Source organism: Erpetoichthys calabaricus, chromosome 2 (genome assembly GCF_900747795.2).
Source record: "Erpetoichthys calabaricus chromosome 2, fErpCal1.3, whole genome shotgun sequence".
NCBI classification, from domain to species: Eukaryota; Metazoa; Chordata; class Cladistia; order Polypteriformes; family Polypteridae; genus Erpetoichthys; species Erpetoichthys calabaricus.
The window spans coordinates 288724492-288749717 of record NC_041395.2 but is presented as its reverse complement, the minus strand read 5'-3'; the positions used below and the strand labels follow the sequence as shown (position 1 = coordinate 288749717).

At 37.5% G+C, this 25226-nt stretch overlaps 1 protein-coding gene across 1 annotated transcript in view; it reads left to right on the top strand.

Moving 5' to 3' along the window:
• prom2 (prominin 2) overlaps positions 1-25226 on the top strand; it is a 170540-nt gene that overhangs the window by 125070 nt on the left and 20244 nt on the right. The window contains exons 18-20 of the mRNA XM_028795719.2: positions 6953-7045; positions 9663-9716; positions 24956-25036. Of these exons, the coding sequence (XP_028651552.2) occupies positions 6953-7045; positions 9663-9716; positions 24956-25036 (228 nt within the window). The remainder of the gene's footprint in view (positions 1-6952; positions 7046-9662; positions 9717-24955; positions 25037-25226) is intronic.

The following is a 25226-nucleotide window of genomic DNA, read 5'->3' as shown; positions in this document are numbered from 1 at the left end:
TTCCGGAGGGTGGGACTGGACCACGTGTCTGCCAGGGGGGTTGCCAAGCGGGATCCTGAATTGTTTCCTCTTGTACTGGGTGCGGCAATGTACCGTACCAGTACATGCTTCCCAACTTGAATTGACTTGACTTGTATAGATATTCTTCGAAATTTAAAATTTACATACCGTACATTTCTGATTTGCACTGCTCATTTACTTCTTTGTCCCTACATTTAATTCCACGAATTGTATTTCGTATATGTTTTGAGCTTTCATCAGTTTTGTACTGTTTGTGAATAATTGACATTTCTTCTTGTTTTCCGTATTTTTTGGATTTCCTGAACTTTTTTTATTACCTACATTTAATTTTTTATATGAAAATGAGAGTTAAAAATCAAACAGCATCACAAAAGCAGAAGAAAATTAATCAGTTGCATACACGTTAATGCTCTGATTTGTCATATAAACAGAATGAAAGAGTTAAAGACAGGCCTAGAATAATATATAATTTTGGGAATATGTAATTATTCATTTTATTTACTAACAGTTTATTAACTACATTGCACATATTATTATTTTTAACTGTTATTTAACTTATCAACAATGCAGGGAAAGTACTTGGTACAAACATAAAACAACACCATTATTTGAAATGTATCTAATCAGATAAAAGAGCTATCAAATAAACTCTAAATTTGAATAGGTACATGTTTTGTTTCACATGTTTACGTATTCATGCAATTTTTCTATAATCGCTACGAAAATGAGAAAGTCAAGTGGAGAACACTCCAGATTTTTCTAGAGATCACCAATGGTGTACAATCCACAGCCTTCAAGATTTCTCTCTCAGACATACTGTAAGTGGTAACTCCTAGGTGTCCTTTCAAGATAATAGTCATTACTTTTAACAGCCTGCTCTAAAACGTCTGCTTTTTGCTTCAGACAGGCATTTAAGTATAAACAGAAACTCTGTTCATTTGCCAACAGTATTTGGTTTGATTGTCTTTAAAACTATGACATACTCAATAATGTTCTTTTCCCTAATTACTGGTACCTTGTCCAAACATTTTTGCTACTCATTCATTGGTAAAAAATCATATTGTACTGTCATCATTTGATGGCCCTTGATCCAGCCTACGTGCAAGTTGTCACTGCCCCCAAGCCAGGCCCAGTGCCACAGGGACACAAATGGGGGTGCATACCTAAATTTTTGAATGAAAGTATTTTTTGAACACTTCACATATTTATCTTGTGTTGTGTAAATTCAGCACAGCATAACTACCTGTCCAGTTCACACCAAATGATTTCCAAGTTTTAGCACTGCAGGACATTAATAAAAGAATAAAAGATGATATAAATTAAAGAATACAATAAAAACACCAGCTTTTGTAGTATTGGAAAAACATGTTTTGTGGTAATTTCTCAATGTTTGTGTATCAAGTGTTGTCTAGTGATTTTATTTTAATTTTGAGTCTGTATTGTTTAGTAAATGATTTCAGCTTCGTTTTGGGATAGTTTATTTTGCATTATCATACAGTATATACAGTGGTGTACAAAAGTATTCATTCCCTTTGAAAGTCATCATAATTTTCTGCATGACAAAAGATTTGTACACACATTTATCCATTTAGTATTTTAATGTGAACTCTTATGCTGTAATAATACATTTCCAAAGCCAAAATATCCATTTTCTGTAGATATTTAACCAAAAAAGAAAAACTCAAAAGTTGGAGCTTGCATAAATATTTAAACCTCTGTACTTTGGAAAGCTCCAGGTTTACAAAAATGGAAAATTAATCACAAACAACACAAAGTTGACAGTAATTTGACCATAATAAAGCATAATTAGGTACTATTTATGTATCTCTCTTTATACCCTTACATCTTTCTGAATACAAAAAGCATCCTTCATCGTCTTTGTTGGACAATCACTGCAAAAATTAAGATGAAGGAGCATTGTGCTGATGTGAGAAACATAGTCATTGAAATGTACAAGGCAGGAAATGGGTTCAAAAATGTCCTGTTAATCACTATTAGATCCATCATCAGAAAGTGGAAGGTTCATCACAGTGCCCAGACTCTTACTAGAACAGTCAGTTCCTCAAAACTAAACATCACAGCAGGATGTCAACTGGTGAGAGAGGCTAATAAAAATCCAACGGCCACTTTCAGAAGTCTACAATGCTGTTTGGCTGAAACTGGAGTGAAGGTGCATGGGTCCACAATATCAAGAGTTCTCCATAACACAGGCCTCTATGGGAGAGTAGCAAGAAAGAAGCCATTCCTAAAGAAGGTCCATATAAAAGCACATATAGCATTTGCAACAAAGCATGAGAAATACCCAGTTAAATGTGGGAGAAGGTTTTATGGTCAGATGAGACCAAAATAGAACTTTCTGGCCAGCCTACAAAAAGGTATATGTTGCGTAAAACTGAACACTGCCCATTTCTCAAGAAACACCAGTGAAGTATGGTGGTGGCAGCATCATGCTATGGAGATTATTTTTCTGTGCTTGGTCTGTGAATCTTGTCAGAGTTGAAGGGACAATAAATGGACACCAATGCTGCCCAATATTGCAGAAGCACTTGTTCCAGTCCATGACTCTATGACTACGTCTCAAGAGGTTCATCTTTCAATGTGACAGTGACCCCAAGCATAAGGCCAAAGCGACACAAGAGAATGTTGTGGAATGGCCAAGTCAAAGCCCTTTATCTTGACTCTATGACTACGTCTCAAGAGGTTCATCTTTCAATGTGACAGTGACCCTAAGCATAAGGCCAAAGCGACACAAGAGAATGTTGTGGAATGGCCAAGTCAAAGCCCTTTATCTTAACCCTATTGAGAATCTGTGGCATTATTTGAAAACTGCTGTCCAGAAACGCCATCGCATCAACCTAGAGGATCTCTATAAATTCTGCCAAGAAGAATGGGGATTAATCACTCCCGAACAATGCAAAGCTGGTACATCCATCCATTCATTATCCAACCCGCTATATCCTAACACAGGGTCACGGGGGTCTGCTGGAGCCAGTCCCAGCCAACACAGGGCACAAGGCAGGAACCAATCCCGGGCAGGGTGCCAACCCACCGCAGGACACAAAAACTGGTACATACCCCAAAAGAATTAAGGCTGTTATTATAGCAAAATTATATTGATTTACTGTATGCAAACGTTAAAGACGCATACAGCGCCACCCCGCTGCCTGCGCTTGGGAAAGCAGATCATAACCTGGTTCTGCTTCAGCCTCACTACAAACCAAAAGTGAGGGTCCTACCTGCAACCACATGATCATTCAGGAAGTGGGCCCCGGAGGCTGAGAATACTCTGAGAGAATGTTTTGGAACTATAGACTGGGATATCCTGCAGGGATCACATTGTGAGAACATTGAGGAGGTTGTTGACTGCACTACTGACTACATCAACTTCTGTATGGACATTGTAGTTCCAGTAAGAACTGTACGCTGCTATGCTAACAACAAGCCATGGATTACAAGTGACATCAAGGGCCTTTTGAACTGGAAGAAAAGGGCTTTTGAAGACGGTGATCAGCATGAGCTCAAGCGCGTGCAGAAGGAACTCCGAGTCCAGCTCAGGGTGGCGAAGGAGCAGTACAAGAGAAAGCTGGAGCAGAAGTTGCAGAATAACAGCATGAAGGAAGTGTGGGATAGGATGAAGATCATCACTGGCTGCAGCTCGAAGCGGGGTACCACCATCGAGAGAGACGTGAAGAGAGCAAACCAAATGAACATCTTCTTTAACAGGTTTGACCACCCTAACCCAATCTCACATTCACCTCGGAGTACTGCAACGTCCACACATCCTTCTGCTGATACCAGCATAGGAGAGACATCCCCACCCATAATTACAACAGCGCAGGTGAGCAGAGAGCTGAGGAGACTTCGTGCCAGCAAAGCAGCGGGTCCAGATGGAGTATCGCCACGACTGCTGAAGGTCTGTGCATTGGAGCTGGGGGGTCCTCTACAGCGCATCTTCAACCTGAGCCTGGAACAGGGGAGAGTCCCGAGGCTTTGGAAAACATCTTGCATCACCCCAGTCCCAAAGGTATCACGTCCTAGTGAGCTGAATGACTTTCGGCCTGTCGCTCTGACGTCACATGTGATGAAGACCATGGAGAGGCTGCTGCTTCACCACCTTAGGCCACAGGTTTAACACGCCCTTGACCCTCTACAGTTTGCATATCAGGAGAAGGTGGGAGCGGAGGATGCCATCATCTATATGCTACACCGATCCCTCTCCCACTTAGACAGAGGCAGTGGTGCTGTAAGAATTATGTTTCTAGACTTCTCTAGCGCCTTCAACACAATCCAACCTCTGCTCCTTAGGGACAAGCTGACAGAGATGGGAGTAGATTCATACCTAATGGCATGGATCGTGGACTATCTTAAAGACAGACCTCAGTATGTGCGTCTTGGGAACTGCACGTCTGACATTGTGGTCAGCAACACAGGAGCGCCACAAGGGACTGTACTTTCTCTGGTCCTGTTCAGCCTATATACATCGGACTTCCAATACAACTCGGAGTCCTGCCACGTGCAAAAGTTTGCTGATGACACTGCTATCGTGGGCTGCATCAGGAATGGGCTGGAGGAGGAGTATAGGGACCTAATCAATGACTTTGTTAAATGGTGCGACTCAAACCACCTTCAACTGAACACCAGCAAAACCAAGGAGCTGGTGGTGGATTTTAAGAGGCCCAGACCCCTCATGGACCCTGTGATCATCAAAGGTGACTGTGTGCAGATGGTGCAGACCTATAAATATCTGGGAGTGTAGCTGGATGATAAATTAGACTGGACTGCCAATACTGATGCTCTGTGCAAGAAAGGACAGAGCCGGTTATACTTCCTTAGAAGGCTGGCGTCCTTCAACATCTGCAATAAGATGCTGCAGATGTTCTATCAGACAGTTGTGGTGAGCACCCTCTTCTATGCGGTGGTGTGCTGGGGAGGCAGCATTAAGAAGAAAGACGCCTCACGCCTGGACAAACTGGTGAGGAAGGCAGGCTCTATTGTTGGCATGGAGCTGGACAGTTTAACATCAGAGCGAAGGGCGCTCAGCAGGCTCCTATCAATTATGGAGAATCCACTGCATCCATTAAATAGTATCATCTCCAAACAGAAGAGCAGCTTCAGCGACAGACTGCTGTCACTGTCCTGCTCCACTGACAGATTGAGGAGATCGTTCCTCCCCCAAACTATGCGACTCTTCAATTCCACCCGGGGGGGTAAACGTTAACATTTAACATCATACAAAGTTATTATTAGGTGTTTTTCACCTGCATTATTATTATTATCAATCTTTAATTTAATATTATTTATTTATCAGTATACTGCTGCTGGATAATGTGAATTTCCCATTGGGACTAATAAAGTATCTATCTATCTATCTATCTATCTATCTATCTATCTATCTATCTATCTATCTATCTATCTATCTATCTATCTATCTATCTATCTATCTATCTATCTATCTATCTATCTATCTATCTATCTATCTATCTATCTATCTAAAAGGGTTCTCAACAAAGTAGTAATGTGTAATTATGTGTAAGGCTTGAATACAAACACTAACTTTTGAGTTTTTCTTGTTCAGTTAAATATCTACAGAAAAATGGTTTATTTTGACTGTGGAAATGTATTGTTACAGAATTCACATTAAAAATACTTAATGGACAAATATGTTTATAAATATTTTGTCCTGCAGAAAATTATTATGACTTTCAAGGGGATTTAATACTTTTGCACACCACTGTAAATATTGTAATGACTCTGACCTTTGATGCATACTTTGAACAGTATGGTAGGTTGGGATGGAAAAGAATGAGAAGAGAAAACAGTACAATGAGAAGTGCCTATGAAGATCGCAATTTCCTTGAGGAAGTTTACATGCTTCAACAGGCAATGGGAGTTAGTCCAGGTCCTCATCAGAAAAGAGCTGCTGAATGGTCCTTCCAAGGGCCATTAACCATTTCTTGTGCATGTATGCCAGTATTTCCCGGTAACGTTCTCCATGTATGTTGAATCTGTTAAGGAAGGTAAACGATGGAGAAAGTCAAAGATACAATCATATTCCATTTTGTTTGAACTAAGGTTATTAATAGCATAATGAATTATCTATTACATAAAGAAAGAATTAAGCTGATTTTTGTAATACTGAATTTTAGTACAGTACAATGAGAAGTGCCTATGAAGATCGCAATTTCCTTGAGGAAGTTTACATGCTTCAACAGGCAATGGGAGTTAGTCCAGGTCCTCATCAGAAAAGAGCTGCTGAATGGTCCTTCCAAGGGCCATTAACCATTTCTTGTGCATGTATGCCAGTATTTCCCGGTAACGTTCTCCATGTATGTTGAATCTGTTAAGGAAGGTAAACGATGGAGAAAGTCAAAGATACAATCATATTCCATTTTGTTTGAACCAAGGTTATTAATAGCATAATGAATTATCTATTACATAAAGAAAGAATTAAGCTGATTTTTGTAATACTGAATTTTAGTACAGAGTTGTTACTGCACAGTTTATTGCAGCTGAAAGTCAAAGTGAAGTTTCAATTGGGTAGTTGCAATATTAACTGAAATATCACTGTACCACCAAAAAATTTCAGTGTTACTTCTTGGCTAATTGGAAGTTGCATAAATGGGTACAATCACTGTGGACTGTTGTAAGAAGAAAATATACATTTAAATTAGCCTTATCTTGCACAGATACGAATTTGGCAGGTTTAAATTTACATAATGTGTGTTTGATATGAGTGAATGGGTGACTGGATGAAAATATCCAGGATTGAATGAGAGGGTGTGTCTGTTAAAGTGCTGGGGGAGGTCTTGGGGGGCTGAGTGGCCTTGTAAGAATTTGCCCCAGGTAAAATCTATTTGATCACTGCTCTAGATGTTTGCTATTGTGAAGCAAATCTTTAATAAAATTTTACCATTTATTTTGTTTGTATCAGAGTAATCAAATTATTAAAAAACAACTGATCAATGAAGCAAAGGATTTAAGAAATTTGCAAAACTGGACTTATTCACAATTAATGACATATAAGGTAAGTTTAAGAAATGCTAAGCAGATCTTAACATTAATTAAATCATAATTTTCTAGAAGTTTCTAGAATTTGATTGAAATTGCAGTGCAGACTTAGAATTGATTTTGTTTGCATGTGAGATTTGAAATGTAGAAATGCTGGGAGACTTTATATTACTTTATAACATTTTTCAAACTAACACACAAGTACTGTATATGCTTGGATAAAGTGTTTCTTAGTGCATAATGTATTTATGCATCATCATTTAAAATTACAGTAAGAGACATATTGATGATTAACAACTTTTATTTCAATTCCATGCCTTCTTCCTCCGCTCCTGTTTGCTTGTTGTGGTCATTTCTGTACGTCTGTCTCTTTTATGAGCAACACATCTTCAACCTCAGTTTCTCTCAAGTCTAGCCATCTCTCTTCTAAACTCACATTGATGTTAGCCTGGTCAAGGCAATCTTTTTAACCTTATGTCACTGGTTGATGATCGCTTCATTGCTGAGAGCAGCTTTCTATTATTTGATCTTCATGGCTGAAGGGTTATTAGAGATCAGTGGCTGAAATCTGGGGCTGTGAAATGCAAATTCAGCAAAGTTAGATTTGAATCTTAGTATTTTTCACATAAGTACTTTTTGGTAGATAGATAGATAGATAGATAGATAGATAGATAGATAGATAGATAGATAGATAGATAGATAGATAGATAGATAGATGTGAAATTACTCTTAAAGGCGGCTCTCAACACAGCTGTGATAGCAAAGTGGTCCTCAGATTAATTGCCACTGTCCCATGAAGAGAATTAGTACATGAAAACCTTTTCTAAAATGCATGTGAGAAAATGTGGGTTTTCTATCTTAATGTTCTTGTAAGAACTTTACAAACAAATCAAGGAAGAACGTTTCAGAGAAGAACACTCTGAAAATTAAGTGAAATCTTTTTGGTTTACTGTTTAGTTTACTAGTATTAAGTGTTTTTTGGTTTAAGGGATTAATGAAAGCTATTATAAAGTTTTGCAGATACATGAATTATTATCTAATGACATTTGTAACTTTTACTACATCTTTATAGATAATGTATTCATTAATTATAGACAATTTAATTAATTATAGACAATTTTCCAGTACCTAATCTCAAGTTTTAATTATTTATCCATTTGTAAATGTTTATTAGTGAAAGGGCACCGTAACTGCACAAATGAATCCAAGAAATACTTTCTCATAGACTGATACAGGACAATAATGATAACAAAAATATAGCAATATACAATACAAAGGAAAGGTAGTGTAATAATAATAATAACTAGAAATAAAATATATATTGCATATGAAAGATTAATATTTCATAAGTAGGTTTTTACTGTGTATGAGTTCATAATGATGCACTGAATATTGATAATCTTCACTACTGCTTACATTAATAAATGTTAAAGTGTTGCTGTTTCATTTTTGCGTACCAGAGGTGTACTTTCAGTAAGAATTAACTGAGCAGCCAAACAACTGATGGACCAGAAGATGTGTCTTATTTATGAAAAGTAATGAAGAATACATTTGTTGTCTGTGCAATATTACACCCTGAAGGACATGTAGTGTCAGTTTTTAAAGTGTTGCACTTGTGTCGTCATGCAGTATGACCATTTGTGACTACGTCCCTAACAACCATGAAATCACACAAATGTAGAGACCACAAAAGTAAGTTAACAAAAATTTATCACAATAATTAAGAAACAACTTACAGAAGAAATAATTACACTGGAAGAATCTGTGAAGTAAAAACTTCCAAAAATGCTCTGAAGCAACAATGTATAATTTGCATCAAAGTTTAAGAACTTCCAAACTGTAACAGAGGTTAAGTACCTATTCAAATATAAAATAATGGTAAAAAACAAACAACCCAAAAAAAACTTAGTCCATAAATAGTAAATTATTTTGAAAATATTAAATAATTTGTTATGGGAGCAATAAGAAATTGAGGTCAGACTTGATAATATTTTCAACAGATCTAAAAACAAAGAAAGCTACTGACTTAGATAAAGATAAAAAGAGCAGTACACCTTATTGGTGTTTTTCTAAAACAAAATATCTTCCCTTTTTTAAATGAAGCTTCCTCAGTCCTGATCTCACAGGTCCTTCACACTAAACAAAATGATAATGATTGTTTAATTTAATATATTTATGACAATACTAAATTGTCCCATTGTGAGTGAGTGTAGGTTTATGAGTGAGTGTAGTCTGTTACTGTATGGCCTGACAGTAAGAGTTAGCAACTTGCTCATCATGATAGTGACTTGGAAAATACATGGGTGATGTGACGTTATTATATATAAAATTTAAAATCTACAAGTTATTCATGCATTTACAGAAGGACAAAATCTGTATATTCTCATAAGATCAGAGAAAATTCATAAGCTAAAATGTGGCTGAAATTTTAATCTGCAGGGGAAATTCATAAAGCATTCCACTGCAGTGAATACAGGAAAGAGGAAGGAAGTGTGAATGTGCATAGCCTGAATGTAAAAAGTAAAGTGAAACCAAACACTAACACAATTTTTTTTCTCACTTGTTATATTTTTGTTTGCAATGCAATGCTTGACAATACATATCAATAAAATATTATTTTGTCTGTATTTTAGGTAATCCTGAATAAAACTGTACAACAACTGAACACATCTGCTGCTTCAGTCCCAGTAAGTTTGCAGTTCTTGAATCCTTTGACATTTTCACATAAAAATCACACTTTTGCAAATAGGTGCAAATGCTGTTTTAGAAATTTATTTATGTGTAGAGAGCCACACCTTCTTCAGAACATAGTATTTTGGGAAGACATTTTACTTACATTCACCAGATTTTATAAGACACATGCTGAACTTCAATAGGTTCTACAGTACCTTGGCTTAAACATCCCAGTTATTCAAAACATTCGTCAATCTAGGCATGGAAGATATTTTATATATTAAGGGGCTTCATTACCAGAAATACATTCAAAAGGGGAAATATCCAAAGCCCTAAACAATATTTTCTGAAACACAGAATCAGGAACAAATAATATATCGACTGGAACTTTTCTGGGGAAGGAAAACTTTCTTCCCAAATCTTTACTATCAATTGGTTCAAACAGCTTCACTGCTCCAAGGATTTGTTCCTGGGAGACTTGTGCGTTTGGGCTCACTGTTATTTTTGCTTAAATCATGTTGATGTGAGAGGGCATCCACTTGTATAATTTTATCATAGGTTCATAAGAAATTACAAAATGAAAACGATTAAATGACTGACTGAATTTGATATTTCTGAGCTTATAACAAAATCTAATTCCTATACTTGTCAGCTGGATCCAATACCTATTAGTCCTGTTAATTTCTGCTTGCCATATATTTTTCCTTTGATAATTTCAATAATTAACTTATCCCATGCCATTGGCATTGTTCCTCTTGCAATAAAAATAGTTTCAATTACACAAATTTTGAAAAAACTTAGTTTAGACCATAAAAATTTTTTTAACCACCAACCTATTTCTAATCTTCCATATATAACAAAAATTCTTGAAAAGATAGTTGCTTCTCAACTTAAGTCCCATCTTTCAACAAATAACTTGTTTGAACAGTTTCCATCTGGCTTTTGTCCGAAAACATAGTACTGAAACTGCATTGGTCAAAATTACAAGTGATCTTCACCAGGCAGCAGGCATGGGACTTTTAACAATTCTTGTACATCAGATACTTTTGGAACATTTAGCTAATTTTGGAATTTGTGGCCTTGTGTATCAGTGGTTTTCCTCTTATCTTACTGATAGAAGACAGTTTGATCAGGTGAAAGGCTTTAGATCGGAGAGCACAGTGGTTACACAGTGTGTTCCACAGGGCTTGGTGCTGGGGCCACTTCTTTTTCGTATTTACTTACATTTTTCCCTACGGTGGGTTGGCACCCTGCCCAGGATTGGTTCCTGCCTTGTGCCCTGTGTTGGCTGGGATTGGCTCCAGCAGACCCCCGTGACCCTGTGTTTGGATTCAGCGGGTTGGAAAATGGATGGACTTACATTTTCCCTATAGGTAGTATTCGGCAGCATGGTATTCAATTTCACTGTTAAGCTGATGATACACAGCTTTATTTATGCACTGAATCTACCTCTGTTCTTCCTCCTAATATTGTTACTGCTTGTCTCCAGGACATAAAGTTATGGATGATACATAATTTTCTTTGGTTAAACAGTAATAAAACAGAAGTACTCCTTGTTGGTACTAAACTGTAAGTGCTAAGTATAACAACTCTCCAATTTTGATAAACAATACATTTACAAATATCTCCTCACAAAGAAAAATGTATTCTTTTCAAAATGAAAAAAACAAAAAACAGTAAATCAGGACAGAACCCTCCTTCTAGGACTCTTCTTCTTGCTCCTGATATGTCCTTCGGGTTTACTGGGGTCTTCCTATGACAGAGGTGGTGTAACACCGGGGTTTGTAGGTCACGGAACGGGCCCATAGCCCTGCCAACATACCAAGTATTCGACTCTGGAACCCTTACAATATATTCTAACATCCCATCAATTTGGATATTTGGGTATCAATTCTGGATGAATCTTAAAGTGGCTAGGGTGTTCCAGTTTGTAAGGAACAGAACCAATCCTCTTAATAATTGAATAAGGTCCAGTAAAGCTGGGCCCCAAATTCTCCTGAGGGAACCATCAAATTAATATCCCAGGCAGTGAGCCAAGCCTGCTGTTGAACTCTATGTGCTGGTGCTGGTTTCCATTTGCAGTTAGCAATCCTGGTTGTAGAACTGCCTGCCTGTTTCAAATTCTTTAAAACTATCCGTAAATATTAAGGAGATATTCTGTAAGACCAGGAATCAATGAATTGGCTGATGATGCATAAAATAAATTAGGCATAAATCCATAATGGCACTCAAAAGTGCCGAGTGATACAGCAGGTTATGCATGAATTCAGCCAACAACAGTAAGGACTTCAGACTTCCATTAATAATTTTACAAAGCATCATAAAAACATTCATAAATCTTGGTTGATGCATTCTGCCCGCACATTAGCCTATGGGTGATAACCTGAAGGCAGGAGAAGAGAAGAGCCCACCTTGGCACAGAAAAACACCAAAAAGTGAGAAACTAATTGCAGCCCTATGTCAGACAAAATGGATGAAGAAAACTTGTGAAGTCGTAACATTTCCATTATAAATTCATCCGATAGGTCTTTAGCATTTGGGAGATTTTTAAGATGGATAAAATGAGCAAACTTGGAAAACCTGTCAAATACAACCAATATTACTGTGTAACCTTGGAAAGGGTTAGAATAGTAATAAAATCCATACTAATAGACTTCTAAGGTCTGGAAGGAAATGGATACCCTCAGTAATCTTGCACAGTCACATATAGAGCATTATAAAACAAATTCACGGACATCCTTGCACAAATGTTCCCACCAGAAATACCACAGTACATGCCACTCCTGGGTGACCAAATACTTTAGAATCATGAGACTACTGAATAACCTTACTTCTGAAAAAAGGTGAACATAAATTCTATTCTGTGAATCCACTTCACTTAGATCCAAGATTAACTTTATTTTGTCAAGCAAAGAGACAGGTTGAGTCACATTAGTGACTCCTAGAATTTTTTGGGTGGGAATGATAGGTTTGGGTGATGTATTAAAACATTGACAATAATATTTCCTGGAAAGGGCATCACCTGATCCAAAGGAAATAACAAAATTGAAGCAGCTAAAAGACATAGCTCAGTAAGCCTGTCTTGCATTAATTGAGTCTTTTGGCAGATTTTAATTAAATTAGAATTTTACGATTGGTAAGTTTATGAACATCAGTTTGGCCCCTTACAGCCTATGTCACCATTCTTCTAAAGTGAGTTTAATCTCCAAAAATTCACGGTTACCAATGTTGTAATTTTGCTTTGCGGAAGACAACTTCTAGAATAATCAGCATTTTTATACATATTTCTATTGTCTGTGAATTCTTAAAATAATAGAGCACTGACCTTGATGCTGGACATATCAACCACTAAAAATTGTAGGTCGGGATCTAGGTGCTGCAAAATAGGAGTTTGAGTAAAAAAGCTTTAAGTTGTTCAAAAACCTGTTGAGCTTCGGGGGTCCAAAAAAATTTTATTTTTTTTTGTTAGCACAGTTACAGGAGAAATGACTGAGCTAAAATCTTTAATAAAGCAATGATAGTTGTTTGAGAAACCCACAAATCTTAGCACTTATTCTAAAGTCTCCGGGGGCTTCCAGTCTCTGGAAAAAGTACTTCGAGTTTATGAAAAAATTATGATACTATTATTATGGACAGAATATGTAGGCATATCCAAGAAGTGGAGGGGGTCCTGTTTAGTGGGGAAAGGATCACATCTTGCTTTTTACAGCTGGTCTACTGGCTTCATCAGACTGTGACCTTAGACACACACTAGAATGGTTTGCAGCTGAGGGTGAAGTGGCAGGGATCAGCACCTCCAAGCCTGAGATCATGGCTCTCAGCCGGAAAAGGGTGTAGTACCTTCTCTGGGTTTGAGATGAGGTGCTGCCTCATCCCAGTAGTTTAAGCATTTTGGGATCTTGTTCAAAGGTCTTAAATTACTGGTCGACCTATGTTCCTACTCTCACTTAATGGTCATGAGCTGTGTGTAGTGACTTAAGGGACTAGATTGTGGATACAAGTGGCAGAAATGAGTTTCCTTCACATCGTGCTTTAGAGATGTGTGAGAAGCGCAGACATTCAGGAGGAGCTCAAAGTAGAACAGCTGCACACCCGCATTGAAAGGAACCAGTTGAGGTAGTTTGGGCATCTGATTAGGATTCCTCCTGGACACCTAACTGGAGGGGAATTTGGGGCATGTTCTAATGAGAGGAGACCACGAGGGAGACATGCTGTACAGATTATATCCTCCCCATATATTTTGCTCATAAACTTATTTGTATTTTCTTTCGATAATGTGAAAGCCTACATTTAGGGTAATCGTAATAGCCTCAACTAGTGTTTTGCCAATATTTTGACTAGAGAGCCTGTCCTTGATTTCAGGTGTCACACAGAGAAGCATGTTAGAGAAACATGCTCCAGGCTCATTAGCAGTATATCATACCATCCCGGGATGAAAGTGGGTGCAGTTGCTAACCATGTTGTCTCCCTTTCCCCGCACAGCTCTAAGAAGATACCTGGATGTTATAAAACCCAGGTTCCCCAGAAAGAGAGTGTTTATTGTTAGACTGAGCTCACTGCAGGATGGATCACTCTCCTGACCAAGACATACACTAAAGGATGGCAAACCTTTGCCTTTCAAGGCTGTTTTCTTTTCATTTGACATACGCTGTTAAGATTGCGTCATCACATGCTGTTTTTGTTTTCATTGGGCTAGAATTAGAGCTATTATTAAATTGGAAACCCCAACTGGGGTACCAACGTTTCGCATCTCTAGGTTGTGTTATTCCCCTACACTAATTTAACCTCCTGTGTTCCTATTTTCCCTTTCTGATAGTGAAAATTTTTTTAATTACAACTTCATTCCTGGCTGGGATATCAAAAATTGCTTTTAATTCACCCAAAGAGGTTTTACAGGTGGCACAAACTGGATGGTTAGTAGCAGAGAGAGTAGTTGCCCATTCATGGGCTTATTGTCCAGTAGTGTATCTTGCCTGAAGAAGGGGCCTGAGTTGCCTCGAAAGCTTGCATATTGTAATCTTTTTAGTTAGCCAATAAAAGGTGTCATTTTGCTTGGCTTTTCTCTACATTCATAATGGCTATAACACCCTACTACTACTGTCCAGTAGTGAAATAATATAAACTATTTTAGCCTTGTTATGTAATTCCACAGTTGCTGATCAGATATCATTCCACACTGAATTGTGAACCCTCAAAAGTATCTCCTATCCCCTAACTAACTCTTTTCTTCACATGGAAACTTATGCAGTCAGTGTGCTAATCACTCCAGGCTATGTGAAAAACATGGTAATGCCATTTCCATTGACTTTATATATGGTTTTACCTACCTGAAAACAAAAACCTTAGAACTAGCAGGGGCTTTTTGTCACCCATTACATTCTGTCTTATATATTACATAGCCTGCAGAGCTAGATTCACAATGCCAGGGAGTGTGGTGTGTTGGGGAAGAATGCAAATAAGATTTTAATTATACTTTGTACATATGACAGTAAATCTGAACTGATTACATTACATTAGACCAAGACCCATTGTGATTCTAGCATCACACAATAGCAAAATGGGTGAGGAATTCAGAAATATTCACAAAAATTAGACCAGAATCCTAACTGGCCTTCCCAAAAATAGGTCACATCCCAGAATAGCCTGATCTTTAGGCTTTGGCCTATAGGGCTCCAAACAATGAGAACTGGAAAATGAATTAGTAATGTCCCAAAATATTTACAAATATATAAAAACCAGTAAATATGCCTCTCAAAAGACAGAATGTTAAAACTCTAGCTTGAAAATTCAAGTCCTACAAGGAATCTTTTTAAATTAAAATATTTCTTGACCACAGAAAGATATAGCAAAAGGCTCACAAAAAGGAACAACAAAGAATTGCCTAAAAGGCAATCCAGAGAAAACAAGTCCCAAAACAAAATGCAGAAGAATAATCCAATAAATAGAAACACAAGAAACCCAGCAAAGAGCAAAGAAATGGCAATACTAGCACAACTTCCTCCAAAGTACATTCAGAGAATGCAAGGATCTAACTTTACCAGCCTGCTTTTAAAGGCTGGGGAGGTAGCTCCTTAGTGGTGAAGTAAGGGTGGTCCTGCCTCTTGGTGGTCCACCCATACATTATAAGAAACATAGCAAAACACTGTTTCACACATAGAAACTAAATAATAAATGACAAATAATTCACAAATAACAAAAATAATAATATATTAAACATACATAAAAATAAAAGGACAGAATAAAATAAACAAAAATGACCGTAACAAATGAAAATTAAACAAAAAAAACAGAAAAAAGAAATTTAAACATAAGGCAGGTGAAGAACTCTGGGTAAAACATAACAGTAACTTTTACTATTTCTAGTCAGTGGTAGAGGAAGTACTCAAACATTTACTTAAGTAAAAGTACAAATAAACTAGCAAAAATATACTCAAGTAAAAGTTGAAGTACCCCATTGACCTTTCTATGTAAATAAAAGTAAGAAAGTACTTGCTTGAAAATATACTTGAAGTATTAAAATAAAAGTGCTTGTCAAATGTATTCCCTGATTCAACAGTATAATATGGTGTTAGGTGTGCATACTGAATGGTTATTGTGTTAAATACAAAAATATTTTAATTAAGAATGATGCAGATTGTTAATAAACATACTAGTTTAATAGAATGTTTATATGTTCTGTGTAAAACAATACCAATAACAAATGATACAAAATAATTCATTTGAATATATAAATGCTTTGTTACTGTATTGTATTTATAAGATGAGTGAGAAAATGACAAAGTTATCGTTAGCCGATGATGATTTGGATATAAATAGAATAGATTATGAATCAGACCAGCTGTACTTTTACTTGCATTTTAAATATCTAAACAAAGGAGGTTGACAGCATCATGCTTAAATCTCTAATGCAGGGCTTCTTAATAAATAATAATACTTTTTATTTATATAGCACCTTTCCCATGCTCAAGGCACTTCACAGAGTTTAAGAAAGAACGGATATACAGTATATAGCATTGTACTAAACCAGATAAATAAATAAAGAAGAGTAAGATAGTAAATTTAGAGAAAAAAGCCTAACAGACAATTTAATTGATGGTCTAGCACACACACACAGGTTACATGAGCATCTTGACATAGAGGTAAACTGAAAGAAGGGTAATAAAGTCAGGTAGAGCTAAAAGCCTTTCTGAACAGATGACTTTTGAGTTGTTTTTTAAAATAATTAATGGAGTCAGCTGATCTAATTAATTTTGGTAGGTCATTCCAGAGTCTGGGTGCTATGGAGCTGAAGGCCCTGTCACCCATGGAGTGCAGATTAGTGTGGCGTACAACAAGATTGCCACAACAAGAGGACCTTAGTGGGCAGACAGGCACATAGTGATGGAGAAGGTCACTGATGTAGTTTGGCACAAGGTCGTTTAAGGCTTTGTTGGTTATTAGTAGAATTTAATATTCAGTTCTGTAAGACACGGGGAGCCAGTGAAGGCGAAGCAGGATGGGTGTTATGTGCTCGCTGCTGTTGGTCCGTGTAAGGACTCTTGCAGCCAAATTTTGAATAAGCTGGAGCTGTAATATAAGGTTAGAAGGGGCACCTACCAGCAGGGAATTACAATAATTGATGCGGGATGTGATAAAAGCATGGACAAGTTTCTCAGCATTAGAAAAGGAGAGGAAGAACTGAACACATGATATGTTACGGAGGTGAAAGTAAGAAAGTTGCTTAATGTGATTTATGTGGGTGGAATAAGAAAGGGAGGAATCAAAAATGACACCAAGATTCTTTGCAGTAGAGGCAGGTCTGATGAGATTACCGCCAAGATTGACTGGGAAGGAGCTCATTTTATTAAGTTGCATTTTAGTCCCAATTTGCAGGAGTTCAGTTTTGTTGCAATTTAATTTTAAAGAGTTCTGCTCCATCCAGGTTTTAATTTCACTGAGGCAAGTTGTGAGCGGAGAAAGCTCTGATGAAGTTCCACTTTTAACATTGAAATAGAGTCTAGTATCTTCTGCATAAAAATGATAACCCAGTCCAAAGCTACGAATAATATGGCCAAGGGGAAGCATATAAATAAAGAAGAGAAGAGGGCCGAGGACAGAGCCCTGAGGAACTCCTTGTCTGACTGGTGCTGTGCTGGACCTGCTGTTGCCAAGACTAACAAACTCTTGCTATCAGTCAGATAGGACTTGAACCACTGGAGGGCAGTGCCAGAGATACCCAGCATGTTCTCCATTCTGGACAGTAGGATGTCATGTCTGACAGTGTCAAATGCTGCACTGAGGTCTAACAGAATTAATATGCTGGTTTGTCCAGAGTCTGCTGCCATAAGCAAATCATTGGTTACCCGTCGCAGAGCAGTTTCACAGCTGTGCTGTGCTCTGAAACCAGACTGAAAGGGTTCCATCAAATTATTAGAAGTTAATTAGTTGGTGAGTTGGGAAGCTACAACATGCTCAAGAACTTTTGACAGAAAAGTAAGTGGGAAATAGGCCAAAAATTGTTAAAATTGTCAGGCCAAAAATTGTTAAAATTGTCAGCATCAAGACCAGATTTTTTAACATTGGGGTTACAGAAGCGGTTTTAAAAATGAGGGGCACAAAGCCAGTGTCAAAGGATGACTTTATTATTGTTGTAATAGTCGGGATTATGGCATGAAGGCAGGATTTAAGTAGTGTGCTGGGGATAGGGTCCAGTACACAAGTAGTCGGCCTCATCTTATAAAGCAGGTCATTAACAAAAGCAGATGTGACTGGTGAGAACTTAGAGAAGGAGCTGGATGGAGTGGGAAAATAGGGAAATATATAAACAGGTGATGTATTTATGTTAGTTGAATTATTTAGATCTTTAATTTTGTTATGGAAAAAGTGGAGGAATTTCTCACAGACTTCAGTAGAAGAGGTTGTTGGGCCAGTTGCGGATTGGAGTAGTTCATTAACTACAGAGAACAAAACCCTTAGGTTATCGTGGCCACTTTCTATTATTCTGCCTTAATGGGTGTTCTTGGCAGCAGTTAGTGCTTCTCTGTAAACTCTTTGGTGGTCAGAGAAAGCTTGGATGTGCACGGTGAGGCCAGACTTACGTGACATTCTCTCAAGGTGTCGGCCAGCTGCTTTCATAGATCGCAATTCTGAATTATACCAAGGAGGATAGTGCTTAAAGCAAACCTGCTTATGTTTTATCAAATGCTGAATGAAGGGCTGTGTTATAGTGGTCAACAATACTATCTAGTGTTGATGGAATAGGTGAAGACAGTAAAAGATCAGAAATGGATCCAGAAAGGACAGAGGGACAGATATTTTAAGGTTTCTGTAAGAAATTTGCCGTTTACATGTAAGAGGAGGGAGAGGTAATGAGACAGTGAAAAGTACTGCTTTATGGTCAGAGAGTCCCAAATCAGTGCTGTAAGTGTTGGCACCAGATAGTCCACATGTACAGATAAGATCCAATATATGACCACCAGAGTGGGTGGGAAAATCAACATGTTGTGTCACATCAAAACAGTCCAGTAAGGATAGGAATTCATTTCTCAGTTTAAATGTTGGGATGTCAATAATAATTCTTTGCATTTAAATATCAATACTCAAAGAAGAATGACTCTCTGGGAAAAGGAACTTAAGTGGGTTAATAGTTCAGTCAGATCAGATAAGAAGGATGCATTGTATTTTGGAGGACGATAAAGAACAATGAGGTAAGACAGGACCTGATTCCGTTATTAGTTTAAGAGACAGACACAGACACACGAAAGACAATGGACAATCAATTGGGATTCTTCTGATGTTTAACTGCACTCTGACAATTACTGCAAGTCCTCCGTCTTGTCTTGAGCTACGAGGCTCTGTGAGGAAAGCGTAACCAGGTGGTGTCGCCTCCGTGAGAGACGTAAATTCATTCAGTTTTTGACAAGTCTCCATTAAACACAGCATATCAAGTTTGGTGTCAATGATGAATTCTGACAGCATCAATGCTTTGCCATTAAGAGATCTCTAATTAAACAATGCAATATTAGTTAATGAGGCTTCTTTTTGCACAGAGTCATGACCGGAGTTTATTGTCACATACTATAAATTTGGCACACTGACACTTCTATTTCCAGGGCCATTAGTAGGACGGTGTATTCCTGAGTAAATGCTGCCTGTGATCTTTTCATTCGCAACCTGGCGGTGGTGGTGACCTGACTCGTGATGTACATATTTCGGGCTCCGCAAAATACCGGTGTCTTTTACGATATTCCACTCAGACCATTTGCTCTGGACAAACTATTTAATATGAAGGAGTTTGTCGCGAGAGTATTTTAGCATGATACTGAGCAATACTTATCTGATAGCAGTGGAGAAGCAGCACAGCGTAGCCGGTGAGGCAGGCAGGTGCGGTAGCGCAGATGAGCGGCGATAGCAAAGTAGCAGAAAGCATAGCAGGAGGAGGTAGTGGGATTTGGAGGTTCCAACATACAGCCACAAACAAGTAACGCTGGGTATTACAGGCATGATCACCCCAGAGCCACAAGCCAGGTGGAGTGAACATCAGATCAGTTCTTAGTCATAAAGCACAATAAAATGAATCAAAAGCAGACCTGCAAAGCAACTATAATCAAGGAGACAGATCATCCCAGGCTCCTAGATCTCCAGGTACAAAGAAATGTTTGTAGGTCTCGTCCCGTGATCCACAGATTCAGATGTTCCCAGTCAAGGTAAAGTTCATAAAGTCCGTAAAAATGAATCCAAATCCATATAATTCGAGTCAGCTGCATCCACAAACTATTCATACAATAAAGAAATAAAAAAAAAGTGCAGGATTAAGACGAATTTTACGAAAACTGTTAACAGGGAGGAGCAGCAACAGCATGCGTGCGTCAGCATCCCCTCCTCTGTTACTCTGTTGAGTTGTTCTTAAAATTTTTAATCTGGTAACTCATATTAGAAAATCGGTACTATAATGGGACTCCAGAAGAGGATTATAATAATAATTATATAACAATTGTAGTGACAATCGAGACAGAAAAAGACAAATAACAATGGCCAAATAATAAAAAAGTAAATGTTTTTGTTTCCTTCGTTTGTCTTACATGGATATTGCTAAATGAGAAAAGCAGGAGACTAAAGAATTGTGAAACCAATAGTGTATTTATCCATATTCCAAATCTATTCATTTAGAGTAGGGTTATGGGGCAGCTGGAGCCTATCCCAGCAAACAGGGTGCAAGGCAGGAACGATTAATGGACAGAATACAATACAATACAATACAGTTTATTTTTTGTATAGCCCAAAATCACACAGGAAGTGCCGCAATGGGCTTTAACAGGCCCTGCCTCTTGACAGCCCCCCAGCCTTGACTCTCTAAGAAGACAAGGAAAAACTCCCAAAAAAACCTAGTAGGGAAAAATGGAAGAAACCTTGGGAAAGGCAGTTCAGAGAGAGACCCCTTTCCAGGTAGATTGGGCGTGCAGTGGGTGTCAAAAGAAGGGGGTCAATACAATAGAATGCCATCCCATCACAGGGTGAACATACACACAAGCCAATTCAGCACTGGCAATTCAACTAATCTGTCTGTCTTTGGTCTTTGGGAGGAATTTCGAGCACCAGGAGAAAATTCATGCAAATACAAGTAGAACATGCAAACTTCACACAGCACTGGACTTGAATCTAAAACAACTGTTACTATTCTGAGGTGTATCACCGCCAGTGAAAATGCTTGGTTTAAACTCTAGTAAGCTGAGAGAATGAATTTCTTGGGATGTGACGCAAAGATGTGATGACTTTGGAAAGCATTGTATGAAAGGTCGCTTAACTTTGTTATCTGATTCATCGTATCAGTTAAAGAATGAAGTAGTTAAAAATGTATCCTGTTTACTTTGTCTTGAACAACATTAAGAAGATAAAGTTTTTCAAATGAGCTCCACCATTAACAACAATTATCTAAATGAGTTATATATACCACTGTAGGTCTCTGCCGCTCCCCCGGCAGCCCCCACAAACCCAACAAGGGTGTACCAGACTCCAACTCCCGGCTGGCCCTGTGGGAATTCGTGCTGCCATATATATTTTATATAGTATATACAGTATAGGTGCTTTATGTGGGTGATAAGATAAATCTTGCTGAAAAATTCAGTGAACAGACCAGTTAGAAATGTGTATCTAGTTTTCTTCCAGTTCTCAGTGGTTAAACAGACATGTCTTTTACATTCCCAGATTGATGAACACATAATGAAAAACCAACCCAGTCGTCCATGACCACCGGTACTTCACTTATTATAAAAAATTGCCATGGCACTATATATATATATATATCCTCACTCTATTGACTCACCTCTCAGAAAAGCCTGAAAATTGTCACATCATTGATCATCATTTAAACTAGTGCCACAGTCTCTTCACCTCACAAGCTTGTCTGCCTGTCGTTTCCTCTGTCTCCCCCTTTCTTATATATGTCTTTGCTGTCAGTCTTCACTGTTGTGAGATCGAAGGTGGAAATATATACTATATTTTATTCCTGCAGAAATGAAAGCTCTCTGTGATATGTCAACAGCATTGTTTCACCAACTGCACTGCTGCAAATAGTATGAGAAATAATGAGTGGTTTATCGCATGATATAGAATTTGCAGATGGACAGACTTGGTTAATTTTACCACACAATTATGTAGTGACTCATCACATGCATGTCTGCAACCTATGGTTTAAGAAACACAGCTCTAAACAAAAGGGGCCGATGGCCTCAAAATTGTTTTAGCATTCCTTTGGAGTTCTACTGAATTGATTTGTTTGTGCTTACAAATCAATTTCCATGATTCACTAAAAAGATCCATTCTAAAGCAACAAACTGTTCACGTGACTGTAAAAAGTAAGAAATGTTGTGGAGCACAAAGACAAGGTATTTGCTGTAAAATGTAGTGGAGTAAAAGTCAAATGTATCCACAGATAATCTACTTAAGTAAAGTACAGACCTGTGAAAAAAGTGCCTAATATGTACAGTAATGAAGTAATTGTACTTTATTATTTTCCACCCCTGCTTGTCAGTGGATGTTTATTGAAGTCCATAATACGATAAAGGGAGTTCTGAGTTGTGATTTATAGCAATTTTAAATCATCTTTATATTATATTTAATTGTCTTTTTAGCACTAACAAACGCGGCTGCTACTGTAGCCTTCTGAAATACGGAGTCCTGCATCAAAGTCTGTGTATCCATGTATCCAATCATCCTATGCTGCAGAATCTTTCTGTGGTAAATGACTGAAATAGCAAGAGTTCTGACAGTTTCTCAGATTTGTCGTGATTTTCATTGCATATAGTGAAAGACTAAGTGATTGTGTGACATTTTTTTGAGAATATTTTATAGTTGTCTACAGAACACAGAGAGCAAGTTACCTGTGCAGGACTAGCTACAGTAGATGATTTTTCAATGAGGAAAATCAGTAGAGTAAACCATGCCCTTGGGGGTGAATTGTTGTCATGGAGAGAGACAGGCAGTGAGGTGAAGCACATGGCTGAATTTCAAAAAAAAATTTCATGTTTTTTAATTTTTTTCCCCAGAAATTACATGAATATTCTTTTTTTACAATGTCATGAAAAGTAGTCAGAACAGTAATGATAAAGGGGTGTGAGGCCTCCAAAAGGCTTCACTTACCAGTCAGGCTGCCTATGCCTGCATGTAAAAGGTGTTATCCCAATGGGTTTAATCCAATATCAAAGGCCTGTCTCAGGTCCCCCAAATGGAATTTACTCCTTAAACGTTGAAAGTAACTTATTAATCTAGTTTAAAGGGAGATCTCTAAGTTCAAAGTCACTAACAAAAACAGAAACCAAAAGGTTTCATTCTAAACTGCTCCTTTGTTTTGCCGCAGTTTTTAGACATATTGCAGACAGCACGGCCGTCTTTTTTTAACATGGACACCAAGATGTCGCATCATGCAGTGCACACACCATGTGCTTAACAGCATCAGGTGGTTAACAAACTCACCAAAATGCTGGTACCCATGAAACATTAATATACAAAATGGTTACAATTATGACATCACCAGTAAAATGTAAACAAACACATAAAAGCAAAAATACCCAGAAATGTTTATTGCATGTATTCTTAAAAATAATCATACTCTCTATTAAAGATGAATCAAAACAGTTTATATGGATTTGTTGTATATATGACTGTGTATTTTTTCTTTTTTATAAACATTTAAAATGAAATTTATATCAGCACAAAATGCAAATTTAAAAACAGAGTAGATTTTTTGTCTCATACAGTAAATGTAAATAAAATGGCAGAGGCTCATACTAAGCAGTCTTAGGCTTAATTTTACACTTAAAATGGTAGACAACTTAAAGAAAACTTTCATGTGGCATCTCAGTCTCATATTTTCAAAACATTATTTAATGTGTTTGTGTGCCTATTGTTCCTAAGGAACAGTCATGTTTATTTGCTATGTTGCACATAAATAGCCTTTTATGTACACTGGAATGGTCATGTGTAATTTTGAGAAATGTGGTGAGCAGTTTGTCTATATGAGGCAAAGTTTTTTACAACATTTAAGTATGCCTAAGTCCCAAGATGCCAGGCAGTGTAGTGGTTAAGGCTTTAGATTTCAAACCTTTAGTTTGCAGTTTCAGATCCTGATATTGACACTGTGTGACCATGAGCAAGTAACTTCACCTGCCTGTGCTCCATTTAGAAAAAAAAATACAGAACATGTTTTCTCAAAGTAATAAGATTCAAATGTGAGCAGGTTTTGTCACATTATTTTTTAAAGGGCAGTTAAATTGTGTAAAAAGGAAAGCAGGAGATACAAAAAGGTTTGGGGTTCCATATACTGAAAATGCAGCAAAAAAAGAAAACACATGGTTACAGTGGAGTTCAAAATGGAACTGAAAACAGAATGTAGAAGAGAGGCATTTATATGACTTAGACAGGAAGGGGATGGTCCAGGGTGGTCGGAAGAGGAAGTAATGTCTTCAGTAGGTGGGTTCTTGAAAGGGAAGTTGTCATTAGAGAAGGGCAGAAGTGACTTCATCAGAGGGCAGGTTTGTAGTGACATCACTGTTTAGTTGGTTCTTCTGCTGGTCTGCAGAGGGACAAAAGGAGAGATGGTTAACAACACCAACCTTTGATCAAGCTGAGAAATAACATTATTTGATCCTACCAACCTTCTCCCAAGCGTATGTGTGTGAGAGGTGACTCAAACGTACTTTAAACATGCCTTGCATAAAGTTACAGTTTGTAAAACATTCTTTTCTCTGTGACCTAAATACTTTGTTTATTTTTTCAGGCTATTATTAATTCTACCATTCAAAACGCACTAAACGCTCAGGATATATTAAAACAAAATGGATCATCAATTTTGAAAGCTGTAAGTATAATAAAAAATAAACAAAAACTTTTAAACTGATTGGACTTTCTGCCCTTTAAGCTTAAAATATGTTTTTTAATTTGTGAAGTGTATTAAAATGCATTGCCTAAGGGTTAAATTCCAGTATTTGGTTTAATTTTTAATGTTGTTATTTAAATATTATTCCATTTTTCGCATGATATGAAAACAG